Source organism: Drosophila guanche, unplaced genomic scaffold (genome assembly GCF_900245975.1).
Source record: "Drosophila guanche unplaced genomic scaffold, DGUA_6, whole genome shotgun sequence".
Classification (NCBI taxonomy): Eukaryota; Metazoa; Arthropoda; class Insecta; order Diptera; family Drosophilidae; genus Drosophila; species Drosophila guanche.
The window spans coordinates 10,087,650-10,105,244 of record NW_022995743.1 but is presented as its reverse complement, the minus strand read 5'-3'; the positions used below and the strand labels follow the sequence as shown (position 1 = coordinate 10,105,244).

At 46.5% G+C, this 17,595-nt stretch overlaps 5 protein-coding genes across 6 annotated transcripts; 2 read left to right on the top strand and 3 right to left on the bottom strand.

Annotated features, from left to right (window-relative positions):
* Nucleotides 1-1,611: 1,611 nt before the first annotated feature.
* On the top strand, nt 1,612-3,667 carry LOC117592424 (dolichol kinase). The gene is made up of 4 exons (XM_034286173.1): nt 1,612-1,926; nt 2,027-2,510; nt 2,584-3,235; nt 3,297-3,667. The coding sequence occupies exons 1-4, from the start codon at nt 1,760-1,762 to the stop codon at nt 3,512-3,514; spliced, it is 1,521 nt and encodes a 506-aa protein (XP_034142064.1). The 5' UTR covers nt 1,612-1,759; the 3' UTR covers nt 3,515-3,667.
* Nucleotides 3,668-3,732: 65 nt separating this feature from the next.
* Nucleotides 3,733-9,423, bottom strand: LOC117592431 (cyclin-dependent kinase 4). 2 transcript variants are annotated; one of them, XM_034286184.1, is made up of 7 exons: nt 9,134-9,423; nt 7,819-8,033; nt 6,068-6,233; nt 4,808-4,943; nt 4,426-4,754; nt 4,235-4,370; nt 3,733-4,165 (listed from the first exon to the last, which is right to left on the bottom strand). In XM_034286184.1, the coding sequence occupies exons 2-7, from the start codon at nt 7,919-7,921 to the stop codon at nt 4,082-4,084; spliced, it is 954 nt and encodes a 317-aa protein (XP_034142075.1). In that variant the 5' UTR covers nt 7,922-8,033; nt 9,134-9,423; the 3' UTR covers nt 3,733-4,081. The 2 variants fall into 2 exon arrangements, with proteins under 2 accessions (XP_034142075.1, XP_034142074.1); XM_034286183.1 differs by having other exon boundaries at nt 9,247-9,423.
* Nucleotides 9,424-10,077: 654 nt separating this feature from the next.
* Nucleotides 10,078-13,527, bottom strand: LOC117592418 (E3 ubiquitin-protein ligase ZNF598). Its single transcript, XM_034286159.1, has 6 exons — nt 13,025-13,527; nt 12,813-12,958; nt 12,188-12,751; nt 10,874-12,131; nt 10,609-10,806; nt 10,078-10,540 (listed from the first exon to the last, which is right to left on the bottom strand). Exons 1-6 carry the CDS (start codon nt 13,301-13,303, stop codon nt 10,340-10,342), a joined length of 2,646 nt encoding a protein of 881 aa, XP_034142050.1. The 5' UTR covers nt 13,304-13,527; the 3' UTR covers nt 10,078-10,339.
* A 699-nt stretch (nt 13,528-14,226) lies between these two features.
* On the bottom strand, nt 14,227-15,689 carry LOC117592526 (putative gustatory receptor 59f). Its single transcript, XM_034286385.1, has 4 exons — nt 15,637-15,689; nt 14,674-15,577; nt 14,471-14,623; nt 14,227-14,417 (listed from the first exon to the last, which is right to left on the bottom strand). Exons 1-4 carry the CDS (start codon nt 15,687-15,689, stop codon nt 14,322-14,324), a joined length of 1,206 nt encoding a protein of 401 aa, XP_034142276.1. The 3' UTR covers nt 14,227-14,321.
* Nucleotides 15,690-15,826: 137 nt separating this feature from the next.
* Nucleotides 15,827-17,112, top strand: LOC117592429 (putative gustatory receptor 59e). The gene is made up of 2 exons (XM_034286180.1): nt 15,827-16,930; nt 17,000-17,112. Exons 1-2 carry the CDS (start codon nt 15,827-15,829, stop codon nt 17,105-17,107), a joined length of 1,212 nt encoding a protein of 403 aa, XP_034142071.1. The 3' UTR covers nt 17,108-17,112.
* Nucleotides 17,113-17,595: the final 483 nt, after the last annotated feature.

Sequence of the window (17,595 nt, the reverse complement as noted above, 5' to 3'; positions counted from 1 at the left end):
CGGCTAATGACAATTCACTTGATTTTAATATTCTGTTTAATATTGCCATCCAACTTAGACTCTCAGCCGTGGAACTACAATTTTCGACGATTGTACAATACATTCGCCGCAATATTGGCCTATTCTTCGTGACATCTTTTATAGGATTGTTTACAAAAATAACGATTTAGCTGAAAGGGAAAGTTTTTAGAATGTTTTGTTATTTGACAATTTGTTGCTGGCCACCCAGTGGTGTGTCCTTTGTGTACCCTGTTTCCATTATTTAATATAAACATTTCGTTATCAAAGCTTCTCCCAAGCATAATAATGCCCTAATGTTTTTATATTCTGAAAAATGTCTTAAGATATCTCTAAAACGCAGATTTACAGACATTTTTTTAGTGATTATAGCCAATGATTTCCAGCCTTTTCTCAACTCAAGGACATCCTTCCCACCAAGGGTACTAAATGTTGCTTATTCCATGAAAAATGTTGGGGAACAGTGCTGCTTAGTATTCGCAGCATGTTGCTGGTGCATACAAACTATGTTTCCAACGGTATATTTCTAATGTTGGGTTGGATTCATTGTTGCGGGCGAAAATTCCCATGTTGTGAGAAACATGCGTATGGGTGTTTTGATATCGTATATTATTGAATATACCTTATGAAATTTAATAGCCGGATTAGGATTAGGTCAGCAGATCCTCTCTTCTCTCTCCTCATTTTTGGGGCTCAATATAAGCACAGAAACCCCACAGAAAAATACCAAAAATACACACTACCAAAAAAACAATATGTAAATGTATGTAATATGTAGAGACACATGTAGGTTAACTGATTTTGTCGAACATTTTTTAAAAATAGCGCGCTCTAGAGAACAGAAGATAAATTCTATTTTTTTCCTGAAAATTGTACAAAAGGAACATAAGTAAATATTAGAATTGGCTCTGAGTGGTTTGGGGGACAGTTCTTCTATCTTTACAACATAATTGGGTTTAGACTCAGGCTTAAAAATTGAAATTACACCTTTCTTTCGCTAAGGAACACCGGATAATAATGACAAAATCATCATTACCGTCTAACTAATCACCTAATCTTTGATTTTATTTATTTATTTAGTAAATTATTAAGAGATAACCTGTCGATTAAAGATTAATCTGAAGAGGAAAACCTTGTTTGCCATTAACTGTTTTTTGCTATTTAAACTTGAACATTTTTTTTATATAAGTTGATATTCTGACCCATTTGAATTTTAACGCATATTTCTTTGTTAACCGAACAGAGGTTGCTTGTTAGTATTTTTTTAACCTAGCCAAATCAACTGAATTAAGTGCATTTTTGTTTCTTTGGTATTTTTTAATTCACTGAGCTACATTGGATGAGCACCTGAATAGTTTTAAATTCTCCAGACAAATACCAAAATAATAAGTTCACATTTCCCAAAAAAACAGCTAAAATTCACCCTACCATGTTACAATGTTGCTACAATTCGTGTTTATATGCATTCCAACTGTACGGAACAGTTTCAGCAACATGCTGCTGTAATACCTAATACCTAAATAGTATATTTTTGTTTTCTAAACTATAGGCACCCGATATTTTAAAAGCAAAACACATCTGAGTTAACATAATGTTAAGGGCATAACAGAGTGTGAGGGGGTGGTGCTGGGAGATGTAAATTGTTTGTAAAACGGCCTTGCCTTTTCGTCCAGGAAAAAGTTTATCACTCTAATACTCGCATATCGAAGTATGTTTTAAGCTGAGACACAAGCAATCCACAATGCGACGCTCCATAAGCGAAACCGAACATTCCGAATCGGATTTGTCCTCCGGCGCCACAACGGAGAGCAATTCCAGCGACTGCGAGCAGGAGGAGGATAGACACCACAGCAGCAGAACTACCCTCCTCGACCCCAGCGCCAGGCGAGACAATGTCATGTTGCCCAGGTGAGTCCAGCCTGCCTCTGCGCCAGGGTGCAAAGTTCCCAATGGAGTGTGGATTTATGACGCTAGTTAATCTTATCTTATCGTACAATCGCCCCGACAGACCCTGGGCGTCGAGTGGCGGCTGGATGTGCTTCCTGGTTCCTCTGGCCTTGGCGTCGCGCTTTCTGAATGCTCCACCCTGCAAGGAGCAGGTGCACCTCCACCTGATGCTGACGGTGACCGCCGCTGGGATGTGCGTGGAGACACTGTGCTTCTTCGTGTACTTCTTCGCGGACACGAGCATACTGGCCAAGTGCATCATCAGCCTGCTGCCGGGAACATTCACAACGCTCGGCTTTGGCCTCTGCCTGGGCACCTCCTGGCTGTTTGCCGTCGTCGCGGGCTTCCTAATGATGGCTGGCTACCAGCACTTTTACGTCTGCATGATGCGTGGCTTCTCGCGCTGCTTCACCTATGGCGAGGCTTCCATTCTGTTCCAAGGTCTGATGCTGTTCGTGGTGAGCGTTATTTATCGCCTCTACGACCTGTGCTCCACGGATGCCAAGACCCTTGGTGACTTTGACCGACTCAATCTGATAATGCTGGTGGGTCTGTCTGGTTAACCATTTTTCCTCATCTTAGTCCCCCCTCTTCTAATCAGACCCGACTCTTTCCCAGAATGCTTTGACGTGGCTGCTGATTCTCTGCCTGCTGGTGATCATGGTGCCACGGATGCGTGGGCCTATTCCCTTCTACCTGTTGCTGGGACTCCTCATAGTGGCAGTCACCTGTGCTCCCGTCTGCAGTCCCCTGCCTATTGTGGCTCTGCTTCAGTTCATTTTCAGGGACCCCAAGCGACTGCAGATCATCGGCTTCTACCTGGTGCTCGTTGTCCTCACCGGAGCCACCGTTACCTGGCAGCTGCGTCACTCTGTTCAAGCCAACACCCGGGTCCGCAAGATATTCCACCTGTTGATCGTGCTCGTCTTTGTCCCGGGAGTGCTCTTCCAGTGCGCTCTGCTCTACTTGGCCACGGGCATAGCCCTGGCGGCCTTTGTGGTCCTGGAGCTGGTGCGCCTGCTGGAGATTCCTCCATTTTCCGAAAGGCTGACTGAAGCATTCCACTCGTTTCGGGATGAAAAAGACGCTGGGGCTCTGGCGCTGACCCCGTTCTGCCTGCTGATTGGATGCTCCATGCCCCTCTGGCTGACTCCATGCCCCTGCTCCGGAAACGATACTCTGCTCCTGCTCTCGGGCATCCTGGCGGTGGGCGTGGGCGACACCGCGGCCAGTGTGGTGGGCTCCAAGCTGGGACGCAACATGTGGGGAAGTGAGTATGTCGTGTGTGGCAGTAGAGGAAGATTCTCATTGCTCGTTTCGCTCTCTTGCAGATTCCTCACGCTCCCTGGAGGGCACCATCGCCTTCGTGGTGTCCATCCTGCTGTCCGTCTGGCTGCTGGAGGCGACTGGTCTGCTGGCCATGACCCAGGCCAAGTGGTTCGCCACCATTTTCGCGGCCATCAACTCGGCCTTGGTGGAGGCCTTCACCGATCAGGTGGACAATCTGGTGCTGCCTCTAGTCTTCTACATACTCGTTGGCCTGGCCTGATTCGATCTGTGGCCCTGTGACTGCATTCATTCCTCCCCCCCAAGGGCGAATCCAATAAATACTCTTCGGTGTCTATTAGCAATAATATTGTAGAATTTATGTCTGAATTCAGAACATTTCATTGATGTAATATACGTACATACATAACACCCACATTGGGGGCTCTACTTTTACTTGTGGTTCTTAAGATCTATAACAAATGATGTATCAATTTGATGTTGCTGTACAAAATTTTGAAATTGTATAATGTATTCCTGAACTTGTTGTATCACATTTCGGATGGGGACTGACCTCCCCCGAGAATCGTTAAACTTTTAGGGACTTTTAGCGCTATCTACAGCGCACGTTCTACACTTGACTTACTAGCTACAAACATTAAGGTATTCATTCTTTTTCTGCTGCAGGAAGACTGCTTCCACCTGGACTGGAAAATGAACGACATGCTGGACTGCATTTAAAGGAACATTATGACAAGAACAGAACACTGGTTGCGGCCATCCAATGGGTACGAACTCCACCCGACCACGTCTGGGAGCTCTGTCCATCGCATCCATCGGTGGCCATGCCTTAAAGCGGCTCCTGCGTGAAGTACTCGTGCTCCAGGCAAACCAATGCCGATGGCCGCATGCCTATGTCGAATGACAGCATTTGCTGGAAGGAGAAGGACACAGATTAGTCGATGCATCGACAAAGAGGGAGATATCCAACACACAAACGTACATTCAACAGGTCGTCGGAGTACTCGCAGAGGTTGGGACAAAAGTCTCGTGGCCGTTTGGGAGGGCGGTGTGGGAAATGCTCCCGTGCCACAGAGATGGTTTTGGGCCACTGCTGATCTGTGGGTCGTCCCGTCAGCCTACAGATGAGAGTTTTAGCTACAAACTAGACATTTATATGGATTTTGCACCCACTCGAATATGCGGTCCAACTGGTTCTTCTCCGATGTGCCCGGGAACAGAGCCTTCCGGTTGAACATCTCAAAGATGATGCAGGCGGCACTCCAGAGGTCCACGGAACTGTTGTAGGGCTGGGCAAGCAGTACCTCGGGAGCGCGGTACCACAGCGTAACCACCACCGATGTCAGCTTCATCTCGGAGTCGTACGTCTTGGCCAGGCCAAAGTCGGCGATCTTTAGATGGCCCTGCGCGGAGACCAGAAGATTCTGTGGCTTCAGATCGCGGTGGATGATGCGATGAGAGTGCAGAAAGTCCACGCCGGTTAAGAGTTCACGCGACAGACGCTGCCATAGATAGGTTCGATTAGTTGCCTTTTGGAGGTATTCCGTGTACTCACCTGGATTGTGGTGGGGCACATGCCCGATTTTGGCAGACGTTCGATGAGGTCGGACAAATCCTGCTCCAGGTGCTCAAACACCAGTAGAATCATCAGTTGACCGTCTCGCTCCAGAAACTGGCATACTTCGAACAGTCTGCAAGAAGAGGGGAAATCAGAAATGCTTTATACGTGCGGATGTGTGTGCATGCTGAGAGGGCGAGAGAGTATTTTGCTATATATCTGCGAGACAGATCTTAGACCGACGCTGTCTAAAGCGCCAGTAGCCATACTGTGGGCAATTCTTGAACTACGAAAATCTCACTCCACACAGACCCAAGCCCAGTTCTACGATATTGCGATCAAGCAGAGAGAGAGAGAGACACGCACAGAGAGAATGAGTGAACACCTTACGCTTACGGCGCTTAAGAGCGACATCTAACATTATGTTAGACAACAGCTTTTGTCTCTTTTTTTTGCCGTTTATATATTTTTATAAAGAAAACTACTTTTTTCTACGATTAGCACACATTTCAAGATTTTTTGAGAAGTTTCACGAGAAATGAACTAAAATTCTTCAACAAAAGCTATTTTGTCAATCTGTGCCTTGTCTGGCATTTATTTCCTATTTTGCAGGTTGCTCATACCAAACAACACGTTTGATATCAAACAACAGAAACCCCAAAACAACTTGTTTGAGTGTTCTCCCTCTCTGGATCGTTTTACCGTATATGAGTGAATGTATGTATATATAATAATACATATGTGTATACTTATGGTAAGTGTGTATTATACGATAGCCGTTGAGTGCGAGAGAGTAGTCTGCTCACTGCTCTGGTTCTACGACAGCGTACGTTATCAACAGAAGAGAGTCGAGCCGTAACAGTCGGCGCCACACTGTTTGACACTGACAGACAACAGACAGGCAGAAATACTGGGAGACGGGAGGGGAACAACATTGTTATGACTTGGCTCTCTCTCTGTCTCTCTCTTAGTGTGTGCCCCCGCCATTTCCTTCCCCCTTACACCACCCACACATTGCATGCATGCAGCAAGCGAGACGAGTCCCATGGCTGCTACCTGCATGGAGGCAAAGTGCTAGATAAACAGTGAACGACACGAACCGCCCACCGCACACAATCCGCGCTGACATTGTCGTTGGCCGTAATCAGCTGCTCCGGCTCGCCACTGCGAATATTAGTTGACAAATATGTAGTTGGGGCGCCACCCGGCCGGCCCCATTCCCAATGGCTGTGATAACGGTCGTCATACCATACTCACTTGACAATGTTGGCGTGATCGCTGGCATTGAGCTGCTTCAGCAAAGAGATCTCCCGCAGCGTGGACATTGGGACTCCGTTCTCATTGAGGGCGATGCGGACCTTTTTTAGGGCCACAATGTTGCCCGTAACTGTGTCCCGAGCCCTGTAGACCGTCCCGTAGGCGCCTGTAAGAGTGAAATTCGCAAATTGAGAACAGGGTGCATACATTCAAATGGAAATGTTAAATGTTAATCAAACAAAAGCAAATGCAAAAACAAAAAACAAACGCAACGCCAAGGCCAGATAAGAACAAGTGAAATTACCGAATTTCGCATGGTTGGGGGAGAGGAGAGAGAGAGAAAGAGAGAGTAGTCAGCTGTGTTGATAGCAAATGTAGAAAAAACCCACCAACACGACCCATTTCGATTGCTTTTCGAGGTTGGAAGATGACGAAAGCAGGTAGCAGAGATAGCAGCAAAGAGAAAGAGCGATTCTATATCGATTCCAAATGCTAAGGAAAATACACGATTTTGTCACACAGACAGAGGCATGGCATGCGTGGGACAAGCCAGAAGCTATTTTCGTTGACATATCCAGACGAGACATATTCCGCAAAAACAGCCAGAGGAAAGGTATATGTACAGAGAGAGAGAGAGAGAGAGAGGGGATAAGAGAGTGTGCCTGTGCACACCGAGCTGTTTAAGGAATCAAGCGCAAAGCGTATTACGCTAGGTGAGATCGACCCACAATAGCGGCCATACGCTTCACCCCATTTAAATACACCTTGGGCCAAGCACCAAGGCCAAGCCAAGCTCCAAACAACAGTTCATTCTCGACTTCGCATTCAGCTTTGACTATTCGACGACTCGTTTTCGGCTTCTTTCTTGATTTTGCCGAAAAAAAGCAACATTTTGCACAAATCAAAACAACAACAACTAAACGGAAAGGTTGGAGAGCGAGAGCGAATATGAAGAAGAGGAGCAATAATTGAATGAATGCGAAAAAGCTGTACATGTACAACAAATGTATCGACATGTGTGTGCAGCGGTCGTGAACATAAGAGATGAAATTAAATTTTGTAGGTCTTACAATGTTAAAACCTAAGGTTGTGGGCCACCAATGGCGGAGGGGTTTCCGAATGAGCAACAGTTTTCTTTTAAGCTCCGCTTCCACCTGCTTACGCGTACGCTGCCCACCGCCAGCCCCATTCCGGCCAGCTCCAATGCGTTTCGCCCCTGACCAAAAGGCCTACAGACAACAAAACCAGTAACGAAATTCATCATTAACATTCACAAAGCTTCACTCCCGGCTCGGTGACGTAATTTATTTAAGTTTATCTACCGAAACAGTTCGGAAATTATCCCCAAAATACGTGTGGCAGCCTCTTGACCGAGCATCGAACTGGGATTCAAGAGATCGGCACCTATTTACGGACCAGGAACCACGTGGCCCCTGTAAATGAACCTGAAAAGTATGCAAGGAAATGAGAGAGAGAGGGCACTAATAATTCTCAATAGGTTAAGTTCCACGAGGCTCCAGACTCTAGGTATAACTATTTCCCCTGTGCAGCGAATTAGTCACGGTTCGCAGATCGCAAGATCGATTTTTATGGGGAAAATACTTCGGAGCACCCTACCACACTTACCTAGTATGGCCTTCAAAAACAATGTTAACAGCATTAACTACCCATCAACTAGATTCGTTCTTCGAATCCAACCCGACCTATCCCAACGATCGCAACGGCAGACGAAATGGGCTTTGCGTACATACCTGTTCCAATGATGTTGAGCTCTTCGTAGTTGAACGGGTCCCCGTCGCCAAAGTTTTTTCCGTGGGACATCTTCTGGCGCTTGTGTTGAGGCGATTGTGACATGTGTATGTGCTTGTTTTTGATTTGGCTTCTTGGTTGGGATATTACAATTACGTGGGTTTGCGGGGGGACACGAACTTTCACCGACACATAAAGGGCTGGACATGAGACTGCACTATTGAGAAAAACATCCATTTATTAAATGTAGACACTTGCTCGAACGCCTCCTTGGTATCCGCGAGAAGTGGTGTAGTGTGACCGTTTATCAAGGCGAAATAGTGTGGGGCAGCGAGAGAGCCAAAGACAGAGAGCCTACTGCACTGATAGCCTAACCAAACTTGCGATAAAGCTACGTGTGACAGGTGTTAATAGGCCCGAAATACTCCGCCTCTATATTTATTCTATGAACAGACGCCTCCGCTCTGGTGCTGCTGAGGTCATTGAACCTCGGTGGGGTTCTGTGCCAGCTAATGTTAATGTTTTCCGTTTTATTGCTTATATTTTATGCTCAGGCGATCGAGCGAGAGCGGCTTTACTTAGCTTTAGTTATGATTTATTCATGTTACTGTTGCTTGTGCTTGCTCGCTCCTCCACTTCTTTGTTGTGACTTTCTTTGGCTTCCCTCCTCGTCCGTCTCTCTCTCTCTTTCTGATTCGTCTCTCTTTTGCATCCTGTTACTTTTACTCTCAAAGTCAGTGAAAGAACGACAGAGAGAGAAAGAGAGCAAACAAGTTAATGTTGCTGTTGTTGCTTTCGTACAGAAATAGAGAACCAAACCGACATTTTTTTCCATTTGTCAATTAATTCTAATCGCGAGACGGTAAAAAGCAACAATAACACAAAAACAAACACAACAAAAGCAACAAAACAGAAGCAAAGAGGAAGAGTAAAGCAGAAGCTAAGAGCACCAACACTGCCAACGACGTCTGACTGCTCATGTACTCTAATTTATGCGCATGTATGGATGGAATGGATTAAGGAATCTTGAAAGCAAGAAATTGCTAAACAGTTAATTTTGGAGCTCCACTGATAATACACCCCGCACACGAACACACGCACAAATACGGACTTTCTTCCTGCGGCTCCCGCATCATGTGTTGGATTTTTTTTTGGCTATTCCGGTGCTAACAATTTTTGGCCGGCTTCGCGTTAAACATACAGAGTATTTCAATGTCAATGTCGTGTTATACACATCTGAGTTTGTGTGTGTGCATGAAATTAGTTAAATATTAAAATAAATGTGTTTTTATTTGTCAAGAGACCAACTCGACTCACACTCACACACACGCGTCCGATCGCACTCTAAAACAGACGTGATCTCTACACACAGGCGCACACATATAAATGAATAAAAAAAATGTTGTCGAACAAAGTTTTTTGGAAATTACTTTTTTAATCAGCAAGCAACCGAGCGGCGATCATAGCACAGCACACACCGACGCGGGCCTAGGTTGGGGCCATGCAGCAGTTTAATTAAGTTTCTTAAAACATAGATTTAACAATTTAACAATATTTGTAAGATCACTGCGAGGAAGCCGAATAGAGTCGAGTCGTTTGGTTGCAGTCTTTTGACTCACGCCAGCAAATGGGCACTCAAAGCACCCCGTTTACGATATTGCTAACATGGCTTTCTCTTGAGTGCTTTGCGCAACAGCACTGTTAAAAGAGAGCCGTAAAAGCGTGCTCTTTGCAATTGCGGCGAAAAAAAGCGCCTTGCCACGCACAGCTGCGAAAGACAGTTTCAGGTTACAGTTGCACGAATTTGGATGCTCCAAGACTCCTAGGCTAGGGACTGACTTTTTCCTTTGGCGGCAAGCGAAAGTTCGCTCGCAGTGAACTGATTTTGAACTTGTAACGGACAGTAAAGTTAAGTTTAACAGAGACTCCAAAACGCCATCTATCGTCACATAGTGAAAGGTTCGACCCGCCATCTGGCGTTTTGTTGCAGATCGATTTATTTTTTGCAAAAACAGGTTGGCAGCCCGGGCCAGGGATGCAAAGAAGGGTCCACACTAAGTGGAGACTTCATTCTGTTTGGCGCTAAATTTGAAATGGTAAAACAGGCCAGGGTAGAGCTCATCATCATTGCCAACGATAAGCTTATCGGCAACTCATCTACCCATATGCCACCATTTGATTATATCAGATACAGTCCCACGTTGGCTGATTACCATTACAACATTTTATTGATTTGCACTGTATTCGGTTGCGGATATTTCTGATACACAAAAAGCTCGCCATTTTAGATAAAATTGTAAAACGCATTGCTGCCTGAACTGTGGGAGTGCATGAAACGTTTTCAACGCTTTCATATAAACCATTCCAAATCCAAAGTTCGAATTTATAATTGGACATTAAACTAGAAATTTTGATTCTCATATACAACATTATTCAGGGGGGCTGTCAAAAATATATATATATATACATTAAAATATACAGGATAAAGCTTTTGTTGTCCGCGGCTGTTGTGTTATCCCAATCTCAATGGCGCTGTAGATTCGGTTTCGAGCTCCCTCCCAGCTTGGGAAAGTTCTGTGACAATGCATGCGCCTGCTGATGGATATCCAAGTCGGCAGACAAAAGGACCTGCTTGCAGACAGCGCACACTTCTAAGCTGGGCAGGGATTTGCGCTGGGCGGTTGATATTTTGCTCAGATTTTGCTTGTACACCAGATAGAGCTCCTGGAACGAGAGAACGAGGGGTTGATGGGGGAGGAATTCATTAATTCAACTAGGTGGTCGGTGGTCACCTGTTGCTTGTTTATGTCGGGCAGCATCACGAGTAGTTCCGGAAATAGGCCATGAAATGCCTCTAGCATGGCGCATTGGCAGTGCTCATAGTACGCTTGACCATTGCAGGAGCCATCCCGAAACTTGAAGGACAACGATCTAAATTCGTTCAATGCCTCCGGCGTCTTGAGTATCTCTCTGAACTTGTCCACCAAATTCTAAAGACAGTTAAGAAGTAAAATGTAGATTAGGATTTGTTCTCTTATCACAAAATGATCTGTTTACCTGATTCCTGGCTGGGGTGTCTGGTGGATCGGTGTAGGAATATGTGCTAGGCACAATGTCATAGGACTCGCCCAGCGAACTGGTGAATGTCAGTTTGTTGGGTAACTTTGCCACCGAGTTAACTGTCACATTGGAGATAAATCCAGGCGGGGGCTTAAGTGGCCCAGCACCAGCACCAGCACCAGCACCAGGACCAGCTAGAGCAGGCGGAGTACGTGCCGGAGTTGATGCATTCCCATTGAGGGGTGGCTTTTGCTCGTTGTTATTGTTATTGTTCTTCTCTTTCGGCTTTGGTTGACCCACCTTTGGTTGGTTCTCCTGATTGCTCTTCTTTTCCTTTGGCTTTTTATCCTTTTTACTTGCCTGCGGCTCTTGGTTATTGTTGCTGGCCTTCGGCACACTCTTGGGTGTCGGCAGCATTGGTGGAGGCGCCACCTTCGCTTTGCGGTTCTCCAGCTCTCGCTGTTTCTTCTCCGACGTGGGTTTGGACCAATTTAAGGCCGCCGATCCGTTGCTTGGCCTTGGTGCGGTTGCCCGGCTGGTGCTGGAACATGGCCCCAGGGTGGGAAACTCGGCTGATGTAAGCTTTGGTGCATTCTTCTTCATTGCCTCCGCACGTGCCTTAGCTTCGGACTCCTCCTTTTGCACCATTTGGAGCTTGTGATAGGTGCTCGGATTGGCCACCGACACGTAGTCATCCACCAGAAGGCGATGCTTGGCCGATACATTCGTCATGGGCACGGCAGAGGTGCTCGGCAGCATATCCTCTTCCAAGTTTCGCATGTTCTTTTTTCCTTTGCCCGCCGGCAGAGCGGGGAAATCGAACTGGGGTGTCGCTGGTTTCTTGCTCGCCGCTGGACGATTTGATACATGCAAAAGCATTTCGTTGTTGCTCGATTGCCCAGCCCGATTGCCACCAGAGGCAGCGCTCGCCGACTTCTTGAAGACAGCTGACACAGGATGTTGAGACTGAGCGGCTCTGGCAGCCAGACTGCTACCACCAGCAGCTACGGCACCTGAGTTGCCACCGCCAAGAGCTGGAAAGTTCTCTTTGGTCCGCGCCAGTCCAGAGCTTCCGCTAAGATTGCGCATTGACGGCGGCGGCGGCCTCACCAATGACACACTGGGACCAGCGGCAGCGCCACGCAGCGTTGGAAACTGCTCCTCGTTGCCGGCATCGATGCTGACAGCATGGCCGCCGCGCTGCTGCAAGCTCGACGACGCAAAATCATCCAAATAGTCGTTGTTTTCGTCATTCCTGAAATGTCGAAAACGTTTATGGATGATGGATGATAAAGTCAGCGACCCACTCACCTCGCTCTCATATTGGCAATGCCCTGCTCATTCTGTCCGGTGCGTCCTCGCGGGCCAAGCGTAATCTCGAGCTGTAGAGTGCGTGTCTGCTTGGCTTGTTGCTTGTTCAGCGTCTTGCTGTGCATGTTGGCCACATGGGCCTTGTACTCAATCTCATTGCGAAAAGCACCCACAAACTGCTCCGTGGCGCACTTGCCTTCCTCGCAGAGAAAGTGCTCCTGACGGAAATGGTCCGCCAGATCTGTGTAGTCGTTGTAGAACTCGTTGCAGCCATCGGCGTCGCAGAAGTGACAGAAGTAGTGCTCCCGTCGCAAGTGGCGGAACAGCTCATCCCTGTCCACGTATCGCTTCTTGCAGTACTCGCACAGCGGATGCCCGCGATGGGAGCGATTGTCTGGGTCGCCCTTGTTGTTATGCAAGCTCAGTTCGCTCTGGGTGTAGCAGCGTCGCTCGAAGGTGAATATCTTCAGAGTCTCCACGCACAGGTCGCAGTAATGCAAGTTGTGCTCACTTCGCACATGATTGCGAAGTCCTGCAAACGTCCGATATGGAGGCGCCTCGCATCTACGTGGGGCAAAGGCAAAGCTATAGAGTGGAAATTACCTCGAGCAACTCGATTACATACTTTGGGCACGGATGATCGAGCAGCTGAAAGAACTTTTGCTGAATTTCGGCTGTGCAGAAGCCAATGCGATACTTTTTGCTGTAGAAGTCCGAGCGGCTATTCGCCTCCAGCTCCCGATACGGCAGCTTCTCCAGCGTAAACAGAACCTTCATGGTTTATGGGGAAAAAAATGTTTATTTCAGGTTCTGAAGTTGCATGCAACACGCTATTACCTTGGACAGAACGTGGCGACAAATCGGACACTCGTTTTGCTGGCACAGCACCCGCATTCGAGTCGAGCACTCATAGCAAACGGGGTGGTCGCAATCTCCAATAGAATAAATGTCAAAGTTCTTGAAGCACACTACACAGGCGTTGTCGTCGTTGGTCGTGTCCAGTGCAATCTCTGCGTGCTTCACAACTGCAGCAGCAGCGTCACCAGCATTGTTGGTGCTGGCCCTTGGTCGCCGCTGATTGCCCCTGTTCGTGCCTCTCTGCTTAAAGTTGTGCATTTTGTCGGCCAGAGGGGGAAAGTTACTTGTTGCCAAGGTCTTTGATTTGCGAGTCTAAAAACGCCTCAGATGTGTTGTATGGACTGTCAACTTGGGTTCTTCCAGATGTTGACAGCGTATTAAGCTTGCGTTCGGGTATGCAGCACCAAAATAAACCTTTAAACCGAGTTTTATTTAATAATTTTCCCCAACACGAGGAAACACGACGACAATTTTTTAATATTTTTTTGGTATTTTTTTTTTTTTTGTATTTAATCGAATACGATTGCATGGCTGATTCCGATTGACTGTTCAAACTTAACACACTGAATGCCCGCTTTTAAATAGGTAAGCACTTTGTGCAAATTGGCAAAATAAGACTGTTTTTAAATGTTAATTGTAGCCGCCGAATTACAAATTACATTACAATTACAATTCGAATGGGCACCGTTTCATTTAGCTAAACTGCGTTAAAAATCTTTCAGTTTCATTAATTTCTTAGTTTGCACTTAAACACCTGGTCAAAACTGGTCAACAGAAGGTTAATCGGTCTAGGTCAATGACAATTTACTCGATTTTAATATTCTGTTTAATATTGCCATCCGACTTAGACTGTCAGCCGTGGAATTATAATTTTCTACGATTATATAGTACATTCGCCATAAGATTGGCCTACTCTTCATGACTTCTTTTATTGCATTGTTTACAAAAAACTAAATTTGACAATTTGTTATTGGTCACCCAGTAGTATGGTCGTTTGTGTACCCTGTTTCCATTATTTAATATAAACATTTCGTTTTCAAAGCTGCTCTTAAACAAAATAATGCTCTAATGTTTTTATATTATGCAAAATGTGTTAAGATATCTCTTAAACGCAGATTTACATTCATGTTTTTCATTGATTAGAGACAAAGATTTCCAGAATCTTCTTAATTCGACGACATCCTTCCCTCCAAGGGTACTTGCTTATTCTTATTCCTATTATATTGAATTTTTCAAATTATGGCCAGGGAAATTATGTTTCGCCGGAACTGAGATTCTACGTTTTTGAAGAATTGCCTTGCCTGGACAGGGCTTCGTAGGTGACATCGTATTGCAGAAGAAATATAAAAAAGTTTGCACAGGCCACCAGAAGCTGTAAATCAAAATTGAAAGCTAAAGATTTCACTGATTAAGATATAAGCTTACAGCCGAAAGGTATTTGAGATCCAGTACAATGACGCCGCAGACCACATGCTGTCGCACATTTGTTTGCAATTGAAGGATAAAGTGGTTAAGGGTCTCCAGAAGATCGGGATCCACACACTGCACGCGATTCAACAGGGCCAAGCAGTTGGATTGCTGCAAGGAGCACTTTTAGAGCAGTTCTAAATGGGAATTTGACTACTTACCTCCTGCTGCACTTTGTGGTTGAAGTAGAGAATGCTGTGCACCTTGCCCATATGCATGGCCAGCCACAACACCTGGTAGAGCCACCTGATCGAGTCCGTCATCTCCGGAACGTCAATGCCCTTGTACACAAGGAACAGATTCAGGTTAAAGTTGAAGAAGCAGCCAATCACCAGCAAGACAATGGAATATTGGTATGCTGTGTTCACCAGCTTGGTGAAGCGCGTCAATTCAGTGTGTTGCAAGCGAAGTTTGTGTACCTCCCACCGACGTGGGAACTGCTGGAGCTCCCGTTGCAGCGAGCCGGTGACGGCGGCCTGGCGCCAAGCGATGCCCTGCAACAGGACATAGTACTGGATAAAGGAGAGGCTGCTGATGATGTTGGGCATCACATAGCTGTTGATGCTCAGTACTGCCTTGAGGACAACAAATCTCTGGCTGCAAATATCAATGACAAACGCTGAGCAGGCCAACACCAAGACCAGCGACAGCTGTAGCCGCAAAAATCGTTTGATCTGCTGGCACTTAATCGTATATCCCCTCTCCAGATCCGACTTCACGATGCCATCAAGCACGGCGGGTATCCTGTGTCTCCATTGAAATGTAAGGACCAAGATTGAGCCAATGTGCACCACGTAGATGGCCGATTCCACCGCATTCAAATAGCAATCCAGGGAAACCTTTTTCAGGGTGTTGAGAACGAGTTCCCAATAGGAGGCCTGACAGAACCAGCCGTAGCACACAATCATCCAACAGATATGAAGATGACGGTAGACTCTGCCCTCGCGACCAGGCAGCACAGCAATGGGCGCGGTGTTGGCCAGCACAGAGATCCAAAGTAGCCAATGCAAGCCTTTGTAGAGCTGCTTGGAGTTCACATCATGTCCCTGCTGAAGCGCCGGATGACTGAAATGGTAAGTAAGGAAAATTAAATGCGGGTCTCAGTTTATCAATCTTATGTTTACCCTCTTGGCAAGGCTTTTGGACTGTTGCGAGGCACTTTCTTTGGCTTCCACATGTCAAATGCTTCGAGCACATTAAGGGCTCTTCCATGCTTCCTTCCAACTGCTTTGGCCTGTCACAGGGACATTAATCAATCCAGCCAAATAATGTTTCTTCACCTATTTCTTTATCATTAACGAAACTGCCGTGCAGATGAACAGTTCAAGTTGCAATCGCTGGGGAGCTCTCCTGCTGACCATCAGCCGTTGCCTGGCCGTGGCTCCCACGGCACGAAAGGGATTTGCTCGATGGATCCACTGTCTTTGGTGCGTAGTTCTGCTGGGCTACGTGTGGACTGGTTGCATCTGGCAGTGCGTTGTGTTTGACGCCGAAATGCCAACCATCGAGAAGCTGCTGTATCTGATGGAGTTCCCAGGCAACATAGCGATCACTGGCCTCCTGGGGTACCACGCTGTTCTCAATAGTCCCTACGCCAAGGAAGTGGAGACGCAGATTCATCGCCTGATCTGCGAGCAGGATGTGGGAGTGGCGCAGAGACTTTACCAGCAGCACGGGAAGAGAACTCGTCTCCTGCTCGTGCACACCATCGTATTTCACGGTGTCTGCGTTGTGGTGGATATTGTAAATTACAAATTCAACTGGTGGACCACATGGATCAGCAATAGTGTCTACAACTTGCCTGCTCTGATGGTCAGCCTCGGTGTGCTGCAATATGCCCTCGCCGTGCACTTTCTCTGGCTGCTGCAAGCTCATCTTTGCCACCGTCTGGCGGAGTTTCAAATGCGCCAAAGGCCACCACAAGGTATCGTTAATCTGGACGCTCGCTACGATCTGTTTTTTGCTGCCCTGGTGGATGCTGGCGGATGCTCTTCTCAGGTGCTGGAGGAGCTGCGCTCAACGTACACTGCCATAGATCGCCAGCACAGGCAGTTGCTGGACAAGTTTGGTCCCTTCCTGCTGCTCAACTTTGGAAACTCTCTCTGCAGCTTCTGCGTGGAGCTCTACATGGTCTTCAACTTCTTTGAGCAACCGCAATGGGCAGCAATGGGCATGTTACTGCTCTACCGCCTACTGTGGCTCGTCATGCACGGCGGACGCATCTGGATCATCCTGGCCGTCAACGAACAGCTGGTGGAGCAGGAGTGCCACTTGTGTCTTCAGCTCAACCAGCTGGAGGTGTGTGGCAGCCACCTCGAACGCACCATTAATCGTTTCCTGGTGCAGCTCCAAACGAGCATCGGACAACCGTTGCTGGCGTGCGGCGTCATCGATTTGGACACGCTGGCAATGGGTGGGGTAAGGAACCGACCGAATCAATTAACTCTTTAGTTGAAACAATTAACGGATTTTGATGTTTCTTGACAGTTTATCGGCGTGCTGATGGCCATTGTGATATTCCTAATTCAAATCGGACTTGGGAATAAATCACTAATGGGAGTTGCGCTCAATCAATCAAGCTGGATATATGTTTGAATAAAATGCCTCAACCATTTGGTAGGCTGCGCAGTTCTTTGCGTGGTGTCAGAGAACCCAGTGGCTGGAATGGAACTTGGTATCGATCAAAGTACTCGATAACGCTACTCTTTCGATATCAGCCAGAGCTGTCGCCGTTTTGTTTTTGAATTTAAAGAATAACTTTTGCTTTTATATCGAGTAATTACGCACTTGTCTAATTAATTGGTTTTTGATTTAGTGGAAACCACAATCATTGATATGTTATCATTAGTTACTCCCGCTCTTTTTGTCTGCTAATAAAATCACTTATCAGTTGTTTTGATAAGCATTCTATTGTTTTCAATTGGACAACTGGTGCAATGTGATCGTTTGGTAAATGAATGCCATTATCTTGAAGCGTTGTACAGACGCCACTTGCCATTCTGGAATTGAAACAGATACAAAAAGTATACACATACATATAAATAAGCTTGTCATATATTAATTTTCGGAACGAATTTTCATTA

What these genes read in the sequence shown, in the direction of transcription:
- LOC117592424 (XM_034286173.1), top strand. Translation starts at nt 1,760, where the DNA reads ATGCGACGCTCCATAAGCGAAACCGAACATTCCGAATCGGATTTGTCC. An exon ending in GACTCAATCTGATAATGCTG is followed by an intron (nt 2,511 to 2,583) that starts GTGGGTCTGTCT and finishes ACTCTTTCCCAG; the next exon opens with AATGCTTTGACGTGGCTGCT. An exon ending in GGGACGCAACATGTGGGGAA is followed by an intron (nt 3,236 to 3,296) that starts GTGAGTATGTCG and finishes GCTCTCTTGCAG; the next exon opens with ATTCCTCACGCTCCCTGGAG.
- LOC117592431 (XM_034286184.1), bottom strand. Translation starts at nt 7,921, where the DNA reads ATGTCACAATCGCCTCAACACAAGCGCCAGAAGATGTCCCACGGAAAA. An exon ending in GCTCAACATCATTGGAACAG is followed by an intron (nt 6,234 to 7,818) that starts GTATGTACGCAA and finishes TCACTCTTACAG; the next exon opens with GCGCCTACGGGACGGTCTAC. An exon ending in CAGTTGGACCGCATATTCGA is followed by an intron (nt 4,371 to 4,425) that starts GTGGGTGCAAAA and finishes TCTCATCTGTAG; the next exon opens with GCTGACGGGACGACCCACAG.
- LOC117592418 (XM_034286159.1), bottom strand. Translation starts at nt 13,303, where the DNA reads ATGCACAACTTTAAGCAGAGAGGCACGAACAGGGGCAATCAGCGGCGA. An exon ending in ATTGCCAATATGAGAGCGAG is followed by an intron (nt 12,132 to 12,187) that starts GTGAGTGGGTCG and finishes TCGACATTTCAG; the next exon opens with GAATGACGAAAACAACGACT. An exon ending in ACACCCCAGCCAGGAATCAG is followed by an intron (nt 10,807 to 10,873) that starts GTAAACAGATCA and finishes AACTGTCTTTAG; the next exon opens with AATTTGGTGGACAAGTTCAG.
- LOC117592526 (XM_034286385.1), bottom strand. Translation starts at nt 15,689, where the DNA reads ATGTGGAAGCCAAAGAAAGTGCCTCGCAACAGTCCAAAAGCCTTGCCA. An exon ending in ACCACAAAGTGCAGCAGGAG is followed by an intron (nt 14,624 to 14,673) that starts GTAAGTAGTCAA and finishes TGCTCCTTGCAG; the next exon opens with CAATCCAACTGCTTGGCCCT. An exon ending in ATCTCAAATACCTTTCGGCT is followed by an intron (nt 14,418 to 14,470) that starts GTAAGCTTATAT and finishes TTTGATTTACAG; the next exon opens with CTTCTGGTGGCCTGTGCAAA.
- LOC117592429 (XM_034286180.1), top strand. Translation starts at nt 15,827, where the DNA reads ATGAACAGTTCAAGTTGCAATCGCTGGGGAGCTCTCCTGCTGACCATC. An exon ending in ACACGCTGGCAATGGGTGGG is followed by an intron (nt 16,931 to 16,999) that starts GTAAGGAACCGA and finishes GTTTCTTGACAG; the next exon opens with TTTATCGGCGTGCTGATGGC.